Raw genomic sequence first — 24,147 nt, 5'->3', positions numbered from 1 at the left:
ATATAACTATATTCTAGATACATTTTTTTAGCTACAACACAGTTTAAAAACTATTTTTGGCAAAAGCATAGATACTTTTATTGTGAGTATTGATTAATTTATGAATAAGAAGGAATTATCATGAACAATTTTCAAGTCTGAGAACAAACTTTGCATTAGCCGTCACTTATTAGTTGAAAAGACATGAAAGGACAACAATCAAGTCCTTGTGAACATATTTGCATTTTAGTTTAAGCCTATAATTATATTTGTCTAAAAGTCTGATGATAGCACACAGACACAGACACACACACACACACACACACACACACACACACACACACACACACACACACACACACACACACACACACACACACACACACACACACACACACACACATCTTTCTAAACCAATACACTGCACAAGACTGAAAAAAATGTTCCTTCCTTACAAGAGGAAGATATTATTCAGATAATGAGGTTAGCAATAACACATTTGTGGCTAGATTCTAAAATGTTTCTTCAGTTGTTCTTCTTCGTAAAATGCTCTGATATCAACTTTTTCCTTGACCAGTTAAACTTTTCCACACTTTCCCACTCTCCCCATTCTTCCCAGTTTGTAAATTTTAGGGTATGTGGAATAGTTGATTATGTCAATATAAAATCTAATAAATCCTCAGGATACTGGCAGTTTCACTGATGATATCACTAAATGTTTTATTAATAAACTCAGTCGAGTTCCATTCATGCTTTAATTTCATTGCGATCTGCTTACATCAATCCTGCAATAGATCTAACACTGTCATAATTCTAAAACCATTTAATGATCCTGTAAGCAAAGGATCATGGTTAGTTACTACTAATGCAGTCCAGAAGAGCACAGAGGAGCCTAGCCCAATGTCTCATTTTCTGGATATGCGCTTTGCTCAGAGTCACATAATAGGAACTTGAAGCTGGACAAATGAAACCTTGCCTAGAGAAAGTAGCTCATTAACATCTCAGGGCCTCATTTCTCTGTACTGCCACTTCTAACAATCACCCTACAGCTTTAGTTAATATTGATAGTATACATATGGAGCCATTTTATTAACAAAATCCACGCTGTTGTATTGTACATTATTTTACCTATCAATCTGGATTCTTAAAAGCTAGATATTTTTTGGTCAAACTTTGAAATTTAGATAAAATTTCTTCCAACACACTTCCAGAACTAAGCACTTAGTTCTGGAAGTATGTTGGAATAAAGTTTATTATTTTTAACATTTACAGGAGTCGGTGATATCAATTTTAAGGAGCTTTCTTACTTACTAAGATTGCTAATAGGCATTTCAGTGGTGTACCTTTATTTTTATGCTGGTACTGCATCTCTGCCTTGAGAATTTCAGATGTTTTTAATGCCTGTTGGACTTCCAGTTTGGTTATATGTTTCAGCTGTTGTGCCTGAATCTTGTTAAAGTATTTTATTCAAATTCAACTACTTCTTTCTTCATTAATAATAATGTCAGTCCAATTTTATTAAAATGGAAGAACTTAAGGATATCCTGAATCACCATATTTACTTAGCATTCATGTTGATCTCTTATTAAGATTACTCAATGATAAATAATCAACTTGCTTTCCTACTATTGAAAATATTTCTGTCTTCCTTACAAATTTTGCTGAAAATATTAATCTTTATTTTCGACTCCCTGAAACTGACCTTTCTAAGATACTACATATCACTGTTTTTTCCAACTTTCTATGAACTTAGTTTAAGCAAATCTGTATTTTTATGCTAAATGTAAGCCTTTCTCTGACTTCTTCAGCATCTGATTGAAAAGTAAAATGAACTTCTCAAATAGTTATGTGTTAAATATACTAAAATAATGTTAACTTTAAAATAATATGGGTAAGGTTTAGATACAGGCAAATAGAAGGCAATAATGTTTCCCACTTATCAAATACTGTCAAAATTGGCATCATTCCAACATTTTTTCTTGTTTTAGTTACTCACCTTGCAAAACCATATCATGAAAATTCCTTAAAACTGTACATTGTGAGATGCTTACATTAATACTTCACAAAAGCACAGAACAATGCTTAAAAAAACACAAAGAAAGCAATTGTTATAATACCACAGTACTGAGTCACAGTAATAGTACTTTTAAGTTTAAGTATCAGTGTTTAATAGCTGTTCAACTGGCTTTTTATTCAAAAGTACACACAATAAAAGTACTTTTAAATTTATATACCAGAGTCTGATAGCTGTTCAGCTACCCTTTTCTTCAAAAGATACCAACATAAGAGAAGCAGTTTTGCAGGGCTAAGCGCTTTTGTCCAAACATTTAATGAACTTCTTTAGAGCATTACTCTTTGATTCCCAAAATAATTAGAAGTTTATATTTAAAACTCTTCTCCCTAAATATTTGGAAGTCCTTTAATTCAATAAGTTTGAGGTATTTTTATATTTTCATAGCTGGTAGGTTTCACACAGCATTGCAGTTATCAAAACAAATGTCAACTGGTCTCCTTTGGAAGTACAACTAACATATCTGTCTGATTAATATTAATTAATTTGTTCTTCATTTAAAATGAGGACTGATGCAAAGAGTAGAAAAAGCATGTATTGAGTGCAATTAATGTTTCCTTTGTCATATTAGTATTCTGAGCTCCTGGATAAAGATTACCTTTTTTTCTGCATTATGTTTCTATGTTTCATAATCTGCATTCAAGAGCTATTAATTCCATCACAGAGTATGCAACATAAATGTTATTGTGAAAGGACATTTACAAATCATCAAATAAGAGAAAAAGTCAGATGAAATAAAGTCTGTGTTCTTATGTTATGCTGTAAAGGTTTGAAAACACAATCTACTTATTTATTAAATATTTTAATTTACTATTAAATGACTTGGATTTGTTCACTATTGCTGTATTGCAGTATCTTCTATTGTTAATCTAAATATTTTGATTACCAGTGGCATCATAAATGATCACTGTCTCCCCTTCTTTACTCCTTAAATGTGGCTAATTTACTTATTAGGCCTTTACATGTGTGTATGACTGCTATCTTAAATACAATATTCCTATAGCTTATGCAAGTATGGATAATTCTGCTTGGTCTACTTTTTTGCTCTAAATATAAGCATAACTCATTTGATTCAGTTCTTTTAAACTTCAATTATCTTTGCAAAAAGACTGTATTACCTAGCTCTGTCACACACATGTCCTCCCTTTCCCTAAATGATACATTTATCAATTTTATTTTTTTTATGTTTCTTCTTACAATTCTCTTGATCTTATGATGAGTAATAGTAAAACTGGAATTCTTCTATGGAAAATTCATTATCTAACATTCCCGCTAATACGTCACAGTACTTCGGTAATGATTTAATGTTGTGCTTATTATTCTCCTGCTAAAAAGTCTTCGATATTTCCTGCCATATCATGTTATTCTTCATCTGTATATCGCCATTTTGCTGCTGATCTCTTCTTCATCTTTTGCTTTTTTTTACCAGGCACTCACAAATTGCGAAATGTTTTATTAATAATAATGTTATTAAGAATCATTATATTACAAAGTGCATGACTTGGCAACAAGCTTTTCTTGGTCTCTGGCCTTCATATGCAAATAGTAACAGTTTAATTATGGTATCCACTCTTGTAAAATTTTGTATTAGTAAAGGAAGTGCTTCTCTCAACATGCTAATAATAACTAATTATGGAATGCAGAAAGGCATAATGCAAACTAAGGAAAAACATATGCCAGACTGATACAACGGCAGACAAATGTGTTCTGTACGTAACTGCTAATAATGATAACCGTTGCTACAAGTACAATTAAAATGTCAGTGAACCAGACAACATACCTAGCAGATTCCTTTGTGTGAGCAATGAAATCTTAACTAATTCCTCATCAATCATTTTAATCAAAATGTTGACAGAGGGCATAGCCCTGGCCTGTGGCAACAGTCTTCAGCAGAACTAATGTATAAAGATTGAACATGACAACCAAACAATTTTAGAACAATCCCCCTAATCAGTTTTCTCAGAAAAATCATAGGGAAACCAATATAGTGATATTTACAAAAAAATAAAATAAGGAAACAATTCCTGTTAAGTACAGCGTGGGGTTGGTGAGGGGTAGAATGGTGTATTTTTTGGAGAAGTAATAGCAGCTCTTGAAGAAGAGCTGAGTATGTATGTTGCATAAGCTGACATTGCACATCAGAAAAAAAGAAAATATTAAAATATCAAGCCATAGCATTGTTAAAACACTGATTAAGCAACACAGCACAACACGTCTTCATGAGGGTTTGCCTTTCTATCCTGATGGTGCCACCTTCAGTGTTCTCAGGGCTCTCAACTAGGTAATTTCTATTTGCACAAATTTTCTGTGATATAAAAGTGGGAAACTCACCCTGGGTAAAAGGCAGTACTGATTTTGAAGGGTAACATAATTCCTTCAATAAAAGGCACAGAAACTTTCAAAGGTGAGCCGCACAAAATGTTCAGCTGGGGTACTGTTAATGACCATTCCTTTACTGTCAATAAATGCTTTCAAAAGACTTGCCAAAAATGGCATATATTGTAATTATAAAATGAATGATTGTAGCTTAAAAATATAATGCCATAATTTAGGATGTAGGGACAACAGTAATCAATAACTTTAACGTTGATGAGCATACATATACTAAAGTCAGAAAAATACGTTGCACTACCCAGCTAATTCCAAAGGCCATGCCTGGTCGTTCCAGGGAAACATTACTTTACAACCCAGTGATTTAGCTCATTACTGAATACATTCTGGCTTTTGCAGAAACACTAGGAATAGATTGAAAAGGTATATTTCCAGAAAAAAATCACAGCACAAGAAAACTTGAACTGTTCAGCAGTAAGGCTTCAGAAACAGGCATCATCTGTCTGGTCCATAAGACACTGTCTGTTTTGTTGTATATGAAACTCACTGACCTTAATATACCATTGCAACAGGTGACATTTTATTGTGAAACATAGTAAAGGGTGCCACTCTTATAATGACTATACACACACACACACACACACACACACACACACACACACACACACGTGTGTGTGTGTGTGTGTGTGTGTGTGTGTGTGTATATATATATATATATATATATATATATATATATATATATATATATATATATATATATATATATATATATATATATATATATATATTTATAAGGTCTACCTAATTTTGCTGAACAATACTTTGGTTGATATCTGTTTAATACACACAATTTTGTCAACTAAACAGATGGCCGACAGTGATGTGAGATGAGAATCCTCAGGTGGGGATGTACTCTTTTCCCACAGGGATTATACAATCTCAGAGTTAGAATATATAAGTAGGAGGGGTGTGAGGTTGTAGTACCCCATATGGCCAAAACGGTAAAAAAATATGTTTTCTCTGTTTTTTTTTTAAAGTTTTGCATGTGCAGAGATTATTTTATATGCATGTGTAATGATGTGTTGACATGCATAATGTCAAATACTTAGAATCAACAATAGGCATGTCTGCATTAGTAGTATTCGATTAAGTTAAGTAGATGAATGTATATATATATATATATATATATATATATATATATATATATATGCCTACTCATATCATTTTAGTGGAGAAAGAAATGTTTCCTTATCATAACCTATTGCACCATTCATTTTAGTGTAATAACATGTCTTATTTCTATATACTATAGCAACAAAGAAGCCAATTAGCAAAATTACTGGGATTAAGATTGTGTGAAATGCAAAAGTTGATCTGGTTTTATATAGGAATTAAGCTCTGGCAACTTGCACTTGCTGTATCGTGTGTGTGTGTGTGTGTGTGTGTGTGTGTGTGTGTGTGTGTGTGTGTGTGTGTGTGTGTTTGCTTGTGTGTTTTTTACTAAGATAAGAAATGAAACAACTAGAAATAAAATGCACAGAGTGCTGAAAAAGCATGCTGCATTGAATCAGCAGCATTAAAGAAATAGATTACATATATTTTATTTTCATGAACTAATGAAGTGTTGCACTTCCTGTTTTATGTTCTGCACTATAAGAATATTGTACTTTGCACAGTGCAGCTTTTAAAATGGTGCATAACATCTTTACTTAATAAAGTCAGTGCTGACAAGCCAGGAAAAAAAGATGTATGCAATTTACTACTGGTGGTGTTGACTTCATTCCTTTCTTCACCTATACAGATCTCATCTTTTTAATTATAGCAGTCAGCTAACATTCCAGCCAAAATGGAGTTATGGAAATGTGGCTGCTATAACTGGATTTGATTGCCCTAAATATAAATATTATATATAGAAAAATCTGAAAGATACACTATACAATCACATCCAAGATTATTGATGTTAGCCATTAACTTCCAACAACATTAATCTTGATATAAATGCAATAGTGCCTGGAGATTACAGAAACCAAACTTCTTGTATGCAAGTTGGTTCATAAGCTTAAGGATCAAACTTAAGAACTTGTGAGTATTCATTCTTAGTATAACTGTTAGGTATCCATAGCCTGCAGTATCTATATAAGCATAGTTTTCTATATGTCTCCAAACGTTATGATACAGTAAACCTGTGGCGCTTATAAAAGATGCACTATGTGTTATGATGCACAAATTATCGGTGGCAATGTTCTGGTATACCTGGATGGTCTGCCATTCGCCGTAGCTATTGCTCAATATTTGGATTTTGTTTGTTATATTGTTTTATTGCTATTTCACTAACAAGCTACACATCAATGTATTAAATTCATTGAATCCTAATCTAGAAGTAAAACAGTATAACATGATCATGTACAAGATATGAAACATGCAGTGAATCAAACTGATAATGTTGACAGCAATATCATTCTCAAAAATAGTCCACATTTACTGAATTAATATCTAATAAACATATAAACAATTTTGGTAAAGGTCAATGTGGATACTGCATCCTGTAATATAACTTAATTTCCTGTTTTGTTGTGACAAAAATGTAGTAGGCTTCAGGATTAAAGCCTCTCCCAAATGTACTATGAAAATGCATTCCTCATATTAATGTTATGATAGCCCATCATATACAGGAATGTGCTATGTGTTTAGTTGCAGAACAGGAGTTAGATAAAATTTGCATTGATAAAACAAGCTATAAGGAAACATTTCTAGTCATGGCTATGACACATAAGTTGCACTAACATTCATTGCACTAATGTAAGAGCAGCTATTTAAACAAAATAAATGCACTGATTTAAATGCAGAATATGGAAATGGATTGAAAGACCAATCCTGTACTGCTGAGCTTTTCCACACCTTTGGTACAAAGATGCTGCATGCAGTTTTAGAGAAAGAAAAACAAACAAGTCAAAAAAAGTATGACAGCCTAGTTCTGGAAAGCATATTAATCTTGTGAATGGTCAGTACATTGCTTGTTTACAGGAATGAATCAATCATGGACAAATCAAGCAAGACCAAATACATAAAGACATGAAAGTTGACAAACACAACAAAGATAATTGCTTAACCTGTTTTGTCAGAGTTGGCATTGATGGTATTTGTTGTGATGGAAGTGAAGATAGTCTTTGCGCTGTCCGTGGTAGCAACACATTTCTGCTTATTTTTCGTGGCTTCCAGTGCTTTGAGCTTCTTGGCATGTTTAGTGCCTTTGTAGTGGGCCACAGCCTGATTCTACAAAGGAGAACAAAATGAACCATGCAATCAGGCTCATTTCTACACCGACTTCTTCTGTATTAATACAAATACAGACAACCTTTCAATAATGAGTACCATGTATGCACTAAAATTAAAATGGCAGAAATTGTAAATGGAATGATGCCTTTAGCTGGTGGTAGAAAAGCCTAGCTACTAATAAAAAACATTAAATAATTAAATTCAAAACCTTTCTTATTTTAGATATTACAGAAATCTACCCATAAAGTGTTAAGGTAATTGTCTGAGATGATTATATATGCATATTTATACTTGCAGAATTTCATTTACTTCTTGTGTTTTAATCTTCATATTTATTAAAATAAGGATGATCATATTACCTTTAATAGTGTTGCCACTTTTCAGTAGCATTATTTCAGAAGTCTCTCATTTTTTGTTGTCTTTATAAATGGTGAATTTATTTACTGAGAGAGAATGTGTCAGATGTTGACAATGTACGTCTTTATGAACCATGTCAGAATTTCATTTGTCGATATTATTATAATTATTATTATTATTATTATTACTATTATTACTGTTCCTGTGACTATTTTATCAAAACTAATTTTTATAATAGCTGTTTGACTGCTGACAGATATTTACAGAATTTGGTATTTCTTTTTTAAGAGCAATTGAGAACAGACTACATGAACAATTAGGGTCAAAATATTAAATGCATTATTTTCCACTACTTACTTTAAAACACATTTTTGCATTCAGATTATACAATTATTGTCCACCATATGAATGATTGGGACATCTGATTGTTTTTTTTTCCCCATTTCATTTACTGAAAGAAACTTGCTTTCTTCAAAATGAACCCTAAAATTAATACATATTGCTGTTATAAAGCAATTTAAATGTCCTCTAACATATTCATAATGATATTACAATAAGAATTTCATAATATGACAGCAAATTCTGCTATTTAAAACATATATTTTTTTCTTTATCTTTTATCTTTTTGCTCAAAGGAGAAAATAACTTGTTAAAATGGCTAATGTAATAGTAAAACATATTCATACAGCATATATTCAATCTGGGAAATACAAAAAAAATGCTAGAATGCTCTGTGCATAATTTTGTGAAGTACTTTTTGGAGATTTATTTTGCATTCTGTTCTTCTTCAGAGTGAGATATTATGTTTTTCAGATACACTACTTATAGATGCCAGTTGACCTGTGATTGTACAATATCAGTGAAATGTACCAGATATGAACAGAGGAACTACAAGTAGAGAATGTTTTGAAAATTACTGAATTTCATAATTGACTTGCATAGAATATATTTAGAGATCTATATTATTTTATCACTGTCATTTGCTATTTAATAGTGCAGAGGAATCATCTGTACTGTTTGCTTGAGAAAGTACTGTTAAGGCAAAAAATGTACTTTAATCATTATTTCTTCTAATTCACAAAGATGTTCCATTTTAATCTATATCTCTAAATAATAGGCATAATGGCTGAGATAGACAAATAAATAACCGATCTCTGCAGAATTTTCTACCTCCTAATAAATGTCCATAGAGAAGCTGAAGTAAGTGTTGCAGTAATTATTTGGTCAAAGTATCTCTTCAATTGATTACTTATGTACAAATAATGTAACAATATGGAATCAGAAAAGATTATGGCATAAAAGGTGACACTTATGAAATATTCAATATTTAAATTGTATACAGGTTAAAGTAGTTTAATGTTATCCAGTGGTATTTATAACTTTGTGTTATTGAAGCAATGTTTGTTTGAACATTGATTTTTCTGCTGACTTTAGATCCTTGGATACCCTTCAGTCCTGACGTACCATCACATGTAATAAGTTGATTATAGGTTCATAGGTTCATAGGTAGGTACTAGGCTATCTGCCTGAGGGCATTTATAAGCCTAGCCAGAGTGTGTCAGCTGTCACCACCCCATTGGTTAATTAACTGATCCTCTGTCAAGCAGAGCCAATGACGTGATCCCAGGGGTGTGTTTTATGATGTACTGACAGATACTGGCAGATTCTGTGCTGCTTTTCTAAACAACGATCTACAAGTATTAAGTATGAATGATGATAGCATGATAGCAAAGACTAAAGCTGACACGACTTGTATCATTTTAAACTCCATGTATACATTGCCAAAATTACTAGATAGTTACAGTTTACATATTAGAGTTACAAATGAGGTTATACATTTCCTTGTGGTAACAGTGCAACAGAGTCAAATGATTGTGTAATCAGATGATTTTATAGTTAATGGTAGAAACATTAACCCTATTATTGTAAGGAAAAGATACTTGATACTATCTTAAATGAAAAATAAATGGTCAAAACTAGACCTGATAAAATAAATGGAAGGTATGGTTTTGTGTGGGGCATGTCCCTTACTAACCCCATTCAGATGTTTGTGACCTCACAACCCTTATACTGTTATCATTAACTCTGCTATTACTGTACATTATGCATAAAACAACATCCTTATTTGTACTAATACCTCTTGACAAATGCAATTTTTGATCATTTGAACAAAAATATGATCCACATATATTTTTTCATTAAGTTTTACTATTAGCGAAAACTATTTTATAAACAAATTTTAATTAAGGCATCATTCCATTTAGTTTATTAATGATATCACTAACACAGGATTGGTATATGTAAATAAGATTAAAACTAGGTACCCTTATTGAAAGTACACTGGACAGTGACACATTTAATTAGAAACAGCTTAAAAAGAACGAACACATTCATGCACACACTATGCTTTTCAAATAACACAAAACATTCAAAGATAGATTAAAAGCTAAATGTGAAGTAATAAAACAAACATGTTAATAACTGTTAAATTAAAAGACTAATGCCAAATTAGGAGCACTGATTTGATACAATTCTCTGTACCAGTCATTCTTATCACAGCATTTCTGTTTCAGCATGGGAATATGGATCATCTTTGGTTTAGTTCAACACACTAAAATCCTTTAGATTAGATTAGTCTGCTTCTAATCACTTGTGAAAACAAAATCTATAGCAGTCTCAGTTTGTACCTGAAGTGAACATGTGCTACTAGGCCCTCTAGTATGACCTTCTGAAGTAGTTCTGTGATGACTGACTTCCTTTAGAACAGCTGGTGAATCTGCTATGAACTTACTTGCATGTTTGTGATATTATTTGGAATATCACAGCATTAATACTACATACTGAAGCAACTGACTTCAGTTTACAGGTCTAGAGTAAGTTTAGGATTATAATCATATGTGCAATGAAGATGTAAGACAGTCATCTACAAAATGTATAATAAAATTGTGTCCATGAGAAATGCTGGTGTCAGGATTGCACTTTCAGAATACCAGAAGTGGCAAGAGGTGCTTAAAGTGCAATTTGAAACAGAACTGATTGATTTGTGTTTGACACACTGACCCAGAGGAGAGAAAACTCTATCCAAACATAAAAATAAGTGTGGATTATTAAACAACCTCCTTCCTTATTTTATATGTAAGTTCTGAATATTTCCTTTGTCTTTAAGTATAATATCTTATTCATTTACTGCATTCATTGCATTGCTTTATTAATTAGCATTTGATTTATTTTATTCAGTATTATATGGAGCATCAATCTACCCAGGAAAATAAAATGCATATGGCAGAGTTACAGCCTTGTAAGGGATGCCAGTCCATTGCTGCATAGACAAAATTTGTCACAAATAACAACTGCAGGCAATTAAGATGATAACAGTTTTCCTATCAGCATTTCTTTGAGATGAGGATTGAAACTGAAGACTATGGCACAAAACCACAAAGACACTGGGAAGACAAAGACATGCAAACTTCAAACCAGACACATCCAAATCATGAACCAAAGTTGAGCACTGGCAGGCAATAAATATGATTAAAGTATAAGTTGCAAAAACACACTGATGAAGGTATCTTTAGCACAGTAAACATGTGATGACACATCTCCCTTAATATAAAAACAACTTTTGATAGTTATCATCATTTCACTTGTTTTGTTTGTAGTTCCCTTCAGTTTCATGGATATATATTTCTTGCTGCAAGTGCTGCTGTTCTGATATGAAGAAATGCTTCATTTAAATTAAGTCAGAAAAACAAAATGCTAACATTGTATTTCATATGTTCATGGGTAATTACTAAGCTAACGACTCCATTGGGCATTTTTAAGGCTAGTCATTCTCCTAAAGGTAAGAATCAGAAACTGTACCTTGTGTTTTAAGGTAAGCACTTTAACCATTATGCCGACCCCACCCCCAATTTCCATTTGCTATACATGTAAGCAACTACATTCAACTGCAATAATATTTTAAGGTGCTTGGCTTAAAAGATTACAATGTTTACAAAGTTTGTTGAAGAAAATAATTAGATACCCTGGCTTGTTTATTATGATGTAAAATTGCTTTCTTTCAGATTTTAATGATCCTGCACTTACATCATTAAGACATTGTTGTTAATGTGTTAGTTGCAATTTAAATTAGTTCACATTGATGAAATCACATCCTTATACGAAACGAAAGTTAATATAGATTCAGATACGGCTGTTTTACTTTCTCCATTCTGTACTTCACAATATCTATCATGCCATGAACAATGTATTCTTAATTAATAGAAATCAAAAGGAAGCTGAGTACCTAATTGGCAACTAATTCATTCATAACTCTAACATCAGACATATATTTAAACCACAGGTTATGCATACCTAAATTCGTATCTCATTAAATCATGTCTGAGTAGCATCACTCTTTCTTAGTCATTATGTCAGAAGTCACACACTGTGGGAGAAATGCTTCCATCTTTAGTTAAAATACAACCATCTTTACTGGCTCTGAACCTCGGTATCAGTACATAACCTACTGCACCCCATTTACAGCTGATGTAATCAAGCACAAATGAAAACAATCCAATTCTTAGGCTGATTAATGTACAAAAAACATAAATCTGTATGTCATCGCATGTGTTATATATCAGATTTTCCACAACTTTAGTGTCATATTGCTAATCAAATGCATAAAAATAAAATCAATTACTGTTATTACAGTTGATATAGCAAGGCAATTGGACAATGTATGCAATATACTCAAGTCTATAATGAGATATTCACTGATTATTATGTGTGATAATCATTAACATGCACAGTAATAAAATAAAATAAAAATTAAAATAAAATAAAATAAAATTAAATTAAATTAATTAAATTAAATTAAAATTTAAAATAAGCTAGAAGTAAGTGCATCAGTCAACATATCTGTTATTACAGCTTTTGGCAGCTGTTCACTCATTTCAGAAATGTGTGCATTGTCAAAAAATGTGCAAAAAACATGATATCTAAATCAGAACATTCAACAATTGAAAGTACACAGGAATACAGACAGATGCTTCCATACGTGGGTTGACTGTGTACCTTACTTCTGTCATAACAATAAAAAAAGTCTAAAACAATTTGGAATACACCTGGGTCAGCAATAGTCACCTTTGTTGTCCTGGGATAAGGCTGGGTTTCAGAAAGTGTTAATTTGAGCAGTAACACCCTAAAAGGAGTAGCCAAACACTTTTGGATGCCATTTCTGATTTAGTGCCAGGCCATCACAGTGATTCTTATGGTTTGGTGTATCATCATACTGGGCCATCTCCACAGCAATCTGAAATGCTAGTGCCATTCTGGGGGAATGGAAAACTCTAATTAGCCATATGCTATTCCTCAGTAATGACTATATAAAAGGATTTGCTCAGCCCAGAGATTCAAAGGATCATGCAAGTGTGTAATTATCATGATTGGGCATGTTAATTAACATGTAAAAAATCCTATGTTCCCCCATTATGCTTAATGGGAAAAACACATTGCAGGTAAGTGTCAGGTGGTTCAGTGGAAAAGTGGAGGTGTAGAGTGTTTGAATGTGTGTTTGTGTGTGCCTACAGGGGTATGGATGTTGCCCAATGACTGTGGGTCTGTGTGCTTGTGTGTGTGCGCATGTGTGTGTGTGTGTGTGTGTGTGTGTGTGTGTGTGTGTGTGTGTGTGTGTGTGTGTGTGTGTGTGTGTGTGTGTGTGTGTGTGTGTGTGTGTGTGTGTGTTTATTGGTTGCCATGAGATTTTTCCTGTGGGTGTGTATGTGTGTATGTGAGTGTGTGGGATCGAGTAGGGTGAAGGGGTGAGTGTCTCTGTGACTGCAATTGAGTAAGGGAGTGTCATGTACAGAAATTATCTATGTGTGCTGGGATGTCTGTAGTGTGTTTGTGTGGGCATACCTGCATGTATCTAGGATAGCAGATGGGGGGCCTATAACAATGCAATAAATGGACAGCCAATGGTAATTACCACAACAAAGTACTGTTTAGCACTGGTGATTATTACATGTGATTCAGAGAAATGTAAATTACCTTATAAATGAGGTTTAGTAACAGACCAATTTATCCAGGGACATCTTCAGTTGAGAGTCAGATAGAAATAGTAATGGGAATTAAGAGGGTAGGGGAAGGAAACTAATTGGGGGGGTTGAAAGGGTTAAATGGGAATGTAGGAAGATTGGGAGGAAATAAGGTAAGGGTAGGGAGGAACAATGAGTTTTAGGCAAGTGTAACTTGGTAAAGAATCAAATTTTGGTGTGGACTTGCTACTGCAATTATTACATCCGTGACGACCTGTCGGTACTGTAGTGCGGGTAGGCCTTGGACTACTTTTAGGCAGGATTTATTTATTTAGTTGTGTGTGTATGGGTGATCTATAACTTAGGGGGGGATTTAGGTAGTGTGGGTGGGTGGGGCCAAGAGTATGCATATTAAATTAATGGGCGACTGGCAAGTATTTTGATGCATATTTTGACAAACTGGACTATTTTGAACTGAGCAAATGTATGATTTTACTGTGCATCTGGAAGCGTAGGCTGTCCTGATAACACTACCTTCAAATCTTTTTAGGAAGTAAGCAGCAGAGTGAGAAGCACTTACATCATTAACTATCAGGGGCACCGCTGAAATGGTAGTAATCGTTGTCGGCAAGAGGAAACTCCAGTGATTTATTTTGCAGCTGCTTGTTGTGTTACACATTTTATGGGTTGTGGAATAGGGCATTTCCATTTTTTATGGAATGTATTCTGTGCGTGTTTGGTTCTGGCAATGCACTTGGTGGATTGAGTGATCGCTTGTGAATGTGCTCCTGTTTCATTGGCGGTGGGGGAGTGCTGGCCATTGCAGTTTGATTGTTGTTGTTTAGCAACTTGCCTACAGTTCTGCATGGTGGTATGAAGGTGAGGTACCAATTCTCAGGCTTACAGTCATGAGGTACACTCTTTTCTGCACATGTGTGATTGTGGCCCAAACTGTTGGCAAATCCTACAAGCATACCATTCTGCTGTCCAGATTTTTGCCTGGTAATTTTGCTTTGTACCTTAAGAAATGTATGTTTTTTGGCATATCACTGAGGACAAAAGTCACTACATAATGGCAGACATTTGAGTCCCTCCATTTGTTTCCTTGAATGGCAGGTTGGCATGGCTTTGGGTGCTGCTTGGTGGAAATGGGAAACTGTCTGTTTTAAAACATTTGTATGCCACCTCTTATTCCTTTGTAGCTTGAGGGTTCTATTAAATTGGTGGCATTCTATTAGGAGGAGGTTACACTTTGTTGGCTGCATGTGGGCTCTTGTTCGGGGAGGTTGTGATTTATGCAGGGATGTTGGTGTGAATGGTGGAGTGCTGACTAGCTTTGAATGGTTGAGTGCATTGAGGTAGTGCATGCAGTTTTTGGTGGTGATCATACCTCCCAACAAAACAGATTTTCCTTGACTGCCTGGATTTTGCCTCATATTTTGGTCCGTGTTTCCTAAGATTGGGGTTTTCTGGCAAATTAGTGGCAAATCAATGAAGATGGAAGTTAGAAAATAATGACAAATATTTTAGCTCAACTCTCTAACTTTGTAAGAGTGATATTTAAAACTTGTCCCTACTTATGCTGGATGTGGAGTTTTTGAGCCTTTGCCCCACTTTCATTAATAGCTTTGTCACAATTCCTTGGTCTAAGAGGTTGAGAAGTTTGTTGCTGATGGGTGGCTGGGGAATTGTATGGTCCCAATCTATTCAGGGGTCGCTGTTATACATTTGTGGCTTGTGTTGTGGCTGTGATTTACCTGGAAGCAGCACTTCTCCATCGTTGGTGGCTTTAGTGGTGTTTAGACCACTCTGGGCTGGTAGTCCAGCTGGTTGAGTTAAAATGTGTGATTGTGGGCTGCAGAGAGCAGGTGCAGTTAGCAGATAGGGGAGAGTATGCGCATTTGGTGGAAAACTAAAAAGCAATGGTAGTACCGGTGTGGGAATCAGAGAGGTTTGCTGCCTGCAGTGCTTGCTTTATCATGGCCTTCAAGCTTGGTAGGTGTGTGGTGGTGCTTGGAGTCTGGAGAGAGGGAAGTTTGCCTGCACTGAGGGCTGGTGGTGAGGGGGGAATGTTTGGAAGAAGTGCTTGTACCATACCTGGGAGGCATGACATTTTGCTGTACAGATTTTGCACAGAATGTCTGGAATCTTGTATCAGGTTGGTCTGTTTTTTCATAAAATTGTGTCTTTCTGGCAAATTATTGACAGGTCATGTTGAGGTTGGAGGGTGATGAAGGACGGTTGAGTTTCAGACTTCCTACTCTTTAGAGATGATGCATGATGTTGCTGATGCAACACTGGTGCTATCAATTAAGTTTGTAAGAGCAATATTTAAAAAAAAAAAAAAAAAAAGGAAATTGTTTTTGCTTGTGGCTTTATCCAGATTTCTTTTTCTAAGAGGTTAAAAGGTGTGGTGATAGGGCAAAACATCAAATTTCCTGATCTAGGAGATTGAGAGGTATGGTGACAGGGCAAACATGTTGTTCTCTCAGCTCTATAAGTTTATAAGAGCAGCATTTAGGGGTTGTCCCTGGTTTGGGCCTTTGTCCATCTGTGGGTTATGACTTTGCCCAGAATTTTTGTTCTAAGATGCTGAGATGTATGGATTCACACAAAATCGTATTGTTATTTGCAGTAACTGGACATTACTACTCCCTAGATGTGGCAGGATGGCCAGATATTATTTCATAATTTAAGTCTGTTTTTCATCAAGCTTTGAAGGGTTCTCAATAGCATTGGAACACATGCTTCTATAGCTAAAATGGCACCATATCTAAAGCACACTCATGTTACCTCAATTGATTTACTTTTCCTGCCCCAAATTCAGGGTGACCTCACAGTTACAGAAGCTGTGTTCATGGATCAAAGTCTACACTAAAAGTTGAAGCGTTGTCACATGATACTTTATTAAAAAACTTTCATGGTACCAAGGAAAGTACAACTGGACAATGATCCATTTTCAAAAGAGGCTTCGGACAAGAACTTATTACATGAAATTTAACACAGTAGTGTTTTGACAAATTGTTAACTGGTATGGAGGATTAAGGTTATGAGTTATTAATAAGCTATTTCTCGCAGTCCAGTTGCACCTTTAATATGTTATGATTACTTTTGTCACAACTTTATAATTTTTTGTAATAGGGCTTCAGGATTGACAAGCAAAGCCGGATCTGTTTTATTTTTTATTTATTTAACATTTGTTAACCGGGAAAGTCCAACTTGGAATGAAGTCAATTTTCAGCGGAGGCCTGGGGGAAGGGCTCCAGACACGTCTTTCTAATGTGGGAGGAAACAGGACCACCCAGAGAAAACCCACACAAATGCAGGGAGGACATACAGACTATGCACAGAATGCTTTCCAGCTGAGAATCGAACTGGAGAACCTCTTGCTCTCAAGCGACACTACCGCTGCACCACTGCACTGTCATATTGAAGTCATTCAGGGGGTGGGCAGGTGGCCTTTTATTCCTCTATTTCAGAGGATTTACATTTGTCCTTTCTTTGCAGATGGTGGTGCTGTGATGGGTATGTCAGCTGCTGGAAAGCTACTCAGTGAGGTCACAGATGGTGGAAGGACAGAGTTCGTATCAGCTGGTGGTCTGAAGGAAATGGTCTCATCAGGAGATGGATGATACTGCAAGGGGTGTTTTGGCCATTGGAGCATTACACAGAGAGGTCGCAGGTACTGATACATTTTTATGTGTGCATTTAGGGATAGAGAGTTTATGTGATATGGGAGTAGTGTGGGAACAGGTAAGGATGACATGCATCAGGGGCATGATGAAGCAGGTGCTTGGGTTTAATTATGGGGAATTTGTGGTCGTACATAGGTGGAGTGGAGTCATGACAACTGAGGTTGGGTTGGACTTTGGGATCTGGCTGAGCGATTGATTAGCTAAGCAAGCCTTGTGTTGGGGGTGGAGTCTTTTGAATCTTTTAGTGACTTTGTGCCTAAATGACAGGGGACAACTGGGTGCTACATTTCCTTATGTGTTAGGTTTCATTTAATTCTATGGTGGCTTAGTTGCAGAAGGATAATGCCTTGGCCTTGCCAGTCTTGCTAAATTAAGGGTGTGGGGCTGGGGTATGTTTGTGGGCGGAGTGTAGGTTTCGCACACTTGCTGGAAAGGAGCGGGTATTTATTAAGCTGTTCAGGTGACAGACGGGAAGGCATGCTGGTTAATTAAGTTTGCAGCAGCCTGAATTGTGAGGGCTATCTTTATTGTTGCAGAGATTTCAGGGTAGCTGGGACAAAGGGAATTTTTGGGGGTAGAGAAAAGGGGTGTCCTTTCATAGGTGAAAAGGAAGATCAGGGATGCATTTTCTCATTAATGTATGGGTATTGCATCAGATGCTCATGTTATTTCCCAATAAGACTCCCCACTGGCACAGCTATAGGGTCCAGATATCAGTCTAGTGGGCAAGCTAAAACCTCCAGCACCCTCTCTGACCAACCAGTACTTCATGTCCCTGCCCAAGTAGCTGACACACACACACACACACACACACACACACACACACACACACACACACACACACACACACACACACACACACACACACACACACACACACTTTGAGATAAGAGTTATATACAACCACACAGATACTGCTGGCGAAGGCTGGCACAGGTTGTCCAGCTGTGCCCCTTTTGCCCAGACTATACGGTATAAATCACTGCCACCACCCACTAATATTTATCAACTACTAAAAGCCCCTTATGAAAGGGTGTCCAGTTATACCGTGCAATATTATTATCCAAATGGTAAGTGCAACCGAACAGTCAATGCTTATTTGGAGTGGCTTTGTACAGTATCACTATATATATGCAATGTACTCTAGAGCTTAAATTATCTCTACACAAAACAGTCATAGTTGAAAGGTTTAAAAATATTTAATAATAAATAATAAAAACACAAGACAATACTTCTTACTACACAGTACTAGTCAGGAGTTCAGAGATCACAGAAAAATGCTTAAAATAATACAGTAGAATAGTTCTGACATCAATACAAAAAAAATTCTAATCTTCCTATTTCCTAGCTATATCTAAGAGAAAACACAGTTCTAAAATAAACTTACATATAGAACACAGGCAGAGTGCTGGTTAGTCGGATGTTCTCAAGACAAATGCAAAATGCTCTCTGAATCTCTCTCCTTAAATTGATAACACAGTGCTGCTTCACATTACATCATTCTTAACAATTTTCTGTTTTCCCAGGCTAACAGAAACTCAGAGGTTAATAGCCCCTTTGATCTTGCTGCTGGTCATGAAGCCAGAACAATAAAAGAAATTAGACATGTAAATTCTAGCCATTAACTCTGGCCTCAAAACAATAGTAAGATTTCCTTCATTTAGACATCTTGGCAACTAGTTTTGACATCAAACAATTACACAATGCTTGACTTATCAGATTTCCTACAGCAGAGTGCATTGTTGTTACATTTTTGCAGTTCCACATTTCACAGCATTTTCTTCCATTTAAGAGAACAAACATGTGGTTTACATTAATATTTACAAATGACAGAATTATTTACAAATTCTATCCAGTTAGGCTGGCAGCCTTCATATATTGTCACAATATCCATTGGGCAGAAAAAAGGGGTTGCAGTTAGGCATGATGGCATACATTTGACCTTGCTTTTTTTGGGTGACATTGGGCTTCTAAGAGTTCTGGTTGTTGAAATTGGCAGGTAATGACCTGGGAATAAATATGCAGCTACTGTTGGTAGTTAGGATAAGTGAAGATTTGTTTAATTTCAGAGATTATACAAGGGTATGGGTATTACTTTGGCATGAGAGAAGGATCATTTGTTTAATTTTAGTCACTTAGGCAATTGGCTGCTTTGGATATTTATGTGATAGGGCTTTGGGAGGTTGATGACAGAGATCCAGTTTAGTTCAGCGAGGAGCAAATACACAGAATGACGTTTGACTTCTCCCCTTTTTTAATGCAAGTTTAGGTTTGTTTGGAAGTTTTGTTGGAAGATTTGGTAGGAAGGAGGGGGGACAGCCTGGTCAGGCTGGTGGGTGGAGAAGGGCAGGCTTGTCCCTCTTTTGTTCCTCCTCTGGTGTTGGATGTTCATTTCAATGAGTTGGGAAAGGAGAGTGAGCAGTTGGATGCTACTCGATAAGTAAAATAAGTGAGTGGAGGTAAGGATGCTGCTTATTTGGTCATGGTGAGGGAGGTCACGCTGCCCTAGATAACAGTTATTTGGATGTTTATGCTGTGATTAATAACAGTTATATGGATGCTCATGCTGTGATTAATAAATAATATTGGTCAATAAAGTTATGTTTAAAGAAATTAATAAAGGTCATCAAACGTCATTCAGTGTGATGTGTTTATTGAAGGGGACCAAAACAATGAGTCTTTTTCTTCATCGTGGCTAAAATAGTCTTGTATTTTATGCAGTTGTATGAACTGGCCCTTCCAGCTGTTGCAGTTATGTAACCATAAGTTATTCTTTCCGAATCCCAGTGCAAGCCTTTAAAATGGATAATTTCCATAGGATTTCTAAAAAAAAAAATAATACAGAATATCCACTTCTCTGTTTATTGAAGGACTTGTGATTTAAAAGCTATAACTGTCTTAAGTCACAACTGAGGTCAAGACTTTGTTGTTTATTATTAGTTTTTAAGGGCAAAACTTTATGTGATATGATGTGGACTGTCACTATCCATGTTATAGTTAATTTACAATGTTTTGTGTGTTCTGCAATCCTTCAAACTTCACTTGACAGCAAGGATAAGATTAGACTGCTGGTGAATAAAGTATTTTGCATGAATGATATAATCAACAGACAGAATTAAGTTTTGCAGTAATGTGGTAATACAGGGGTGCAGGAATATCACAGCTTGTAGACCACTATCCATAGTCTTATATGGTCAGACTGATTACAGGCCAAATTATTCTCTTTTCTGAACAATCTGTTTATATCATTACTTGCCTATTATGCCAATTCCAACCACATAAATGGATTTCATTAAAATTTCAAGCCAACAAAATGCATAGATACCATTTAATAGTATCTCCTCACAGCTATTAATCTGTTAAAGGAATACTGGCTCTGTAACAGACATGGCAGAACCATGGCTGTTTTCATGCATATAATTAATGCCTTTCCAGAAGGCAACTGAAAAGGCATGCAACTTAGCTAAGGAAAAATTAACGTATCATACACTGGAAAATGTTCATACATTAAAAAAGAAAATGTCCATTTCCTTGGCAAGCAATGCAATTGCTGAATGGCGTTTAGATCCTTTGCTTCACTCTCTGTGATAACTTTGGCATCAACAAAGCCTAAAACTACTGGCGAAAGTCCTAAACATGACTGTTGATATTAATAACTTTATTCATGTACTATTAATTTCCTTATTGTTTGTTTCTCTAGTATTTTATATTTAACAGGAAAACAGAGACTACTTTTGCAATATGAACAGACATGTTTATTTATTGTTTATTGTACAGCAAAGAATATACACTATAAAAATGTCTTAGCCTATTTTCTGCTTTTGTTTTTCATCATATCTGGCATAATGGGAAGGTAATGTGCCTAAGTGGTCATCTGCCATGTATCTTTATTATTTGTAGGCATCTTGATATATGTTCTGGTCATCTCTCGCTCTCAAGGGTCATGTGAAATCACAAACAATGGCCTCCGTTTGCAGCAATGTTCTTTGTGTTCCAAAGTATCTGTGAGAAAATATTTGGCAAATCTAACTACTGCAAATGCTCCATTTCTTTTTTTTTTTTTGTTAGACAGCTTGACAATTATTGCCCTTATAATTGTGTAATATTCATGTAAGAGGCTGTGAGCCCCACGTCTTACATTTGATTCCGTTCAATTTCTTATGATATTGCAGGAAACAGAGGGACAACTAAACATTTTTCTACTAACCACACTCATGAGTACTCTGTGATTGCAAATAGTTATTCATTAAGGCCAAAAACAGTATTATTATTATTCATGGAATAAACAAACCAAACAATGGACAGAACAGTTCCAGACACTCTGCGAATGAAACCCATAATTACAAGATACATCTGGTTGTAAACACCATGGAAAGACATATGTAGTTTGGAAAAAACTAATTTATCCAGAGACACTTTAGGTTTTTATGGGGAGAAGGGGAGGGGGTGAAAAGGTGGTGGGAGAGATAATAGTGTGCTTTGTGATAAATGGAGGAAGAATTGTGATGGATAATCAGGCAAGGAGGTGTTAAGATTAATGGGAGGGTTGCTAGACAGGAAAGTGAGATAAGTGTAAGGAGGAATTAATGTGATTTTGTGTAAATGCTTTAGGGAGGGAAGATTAGATTAGATTTAGGAGTGATCTTGCTGCTGCATGTATTAAATCCATGATGACCAGAAGGTACTTCTGGAACAGGTAGGCCTCGGGTTACTATTAGTAGGTATGGTGGAAGGGGTTTAATGATTTTTTTTCTTGCTGCCTTAAGTTTGCTAAGTATGGAAGTGAATTTAAGTTAGACATGCATGTTATTAATTTTAGGGGTGGCATGAGTTTGTAATATATTCCTTTTTTCAGTAGTGGATTGCTTTTTTTGGTGTAATTTGTTGAAGCTTGTTATTTCTGTATCATCAGTTTTTTGGCATTCCCTTTGTTTATAGTTAAGTCCCCCTCATTTTGAGTCAAAAGTCAAGTTTTTGATTTTCCTACTAAGTCAATTTTTCATGTTTTGTGTGTTGTGGCTTTTTTGTTGGCCATAAGACATCCATGTAATGTTGTTTCATGTTTACGAGGGTTGTGGTATCTTTTTTCTGGTCTATTGTAACTTTCACCCATTTGTATCATCATTGGTGGTGATGGTTTAGTAAGTCATGGTTAATTGCGGCTGGGAGGATTCTCAATTGAAGATGAGTAGTTTGTGAGCCAGAAGGTACTTTGAAATAATGGTCACCCACTGTGCATGTGCAGTGTGGGAGGATGGTGGAAGAGGCAGGCTGTTGTGTATGGACTTTTGGTTTGTTTTTCTTGGGATGTCAAAAAGGCATCCAATGTCTTTAAAGAACACAGAAGGAAAAATAACAATAAGTACTTGGTACATCAGTATTGAGTATGAGGTTAGTGGAACAATGCTTCGTACATCAGTACTGAGTATTAGGTTAGTGGAACAATGCTTGGTACATCAGTGCTAAATATTAGGTAGTGGAACAATGCTTGGTGCATCAGTACAAAGTATTAGGTTAGTGGAACAATGCTTGCCACATCAGTACAAAGTATTAGGTTAGTGGAACAATGCTTGGTGCATCAATAAAAAGTATTAGGTCAGTGGAACAATGCTTGGTGCATCAGTACAAAGTATTAGGTTGGTAGAACAATGCTTGGTGCATCAGTGCAAAGTATTAGGTTAGCAGAACAATGCTTGGTGCATCAGTACAAAGTATTAGGTTAGCAGAACAATGCTTGGTGTATCAGTACAAAGTTTTAGGTTAGCAAAACAATACTTGGTACATCAGTACTATTAGGTTAGTGGAACAATGCTTGATGCATCAGTATTAAGTATTAGGTTAGTGGAACAATGCTTGGTGCATCAGTACAAAGTATTAGGTTAGTGGAACAATGCTTGGTGTATCAGTGCAAAGTATTAGGTTAGCGAAACAATGCTTGGTGCATCAGTACTATTAGGTTAGTGGAACCAATGCTTGGTGCATCAGTACTAAGTATTAGGTTAGTGGAACAATGCTTGGTACATGAGTACTAAGTATTAGGTTAGTGGAACAATGCTTGATACATAAGTACTAAGTATTAGGTTAGAAGAACAATGCTTGGTACATCAGTACTAGGTTAGTGGAACAATGCTTTGTACATCAGTACTAAATATTAGGTTAGTGGAATACTGCTCTTCAATCAGCGTGGTTTATCTGCAGGGTGTCAGAAGACACCATTTAGCTGAGGAATAATTTGAGTTGCTGAGAGGGATAATTTCTGGTGCTGTGCTCATTCCTGTCAGCTGCCCCTGCTTTTCAAGGATGTCACTTTTTGTGCATGTTAAGCCTAGGCATGTCCCTATTAATCCCTCTAAAACCTTGTGACTGTGGGAGTAAGTTAGTGAGCTGCACTGAACAAATAATGATAGAAAATGGAGTCATATAC

General features: G+C 35.6%; 1 protein-coding gene across 4 annotated transcripts in view; it reads right to left on the bottom strand.

Annotated features, from left to right (window-relative positions):
- Positions 1-24,147, bottom strand: part of ZNF385D (zinc finger protein 385D) — a 1,382,400-nt gene that overhangs the window by 202,861 nt on the left and 1,155,392 nt on the right. For all 4 annotated transcript variants that reach the window (XM_044066958.1, XM_044066959.1, XM_044066960.1 and 1 more), the window contains one exon: positions 7,492-7,654. In XM_044066958.1, coding sequence (XP_043922893.1) covers positions 7,492-7,654 — 163 coding nt within the window. The remainder of the gene's footprint in view (positions 1-7,491; positions 7,655-24,147) is intronic.

The sequence above is a fragment of the Protopterus annectens genome, chromosome 3.part1 (genome assembly GCF_019279795.1).
Source record: "Protopterus annectens isolate FY-2018-M chromosome 3.part1, PAN1.0, whole genome shotgun sequence".
NCBI lineage: Eukaryota > Metazoa > Chordata > Ceratodontiformes > Protopteridae > Protopterus > Protopterus annectens.
The sequence above is the reverse complement of the archived record's forward strand: the minus strand, read 5'-3'. Positions and strand labels throughout refer to the sequence as shown.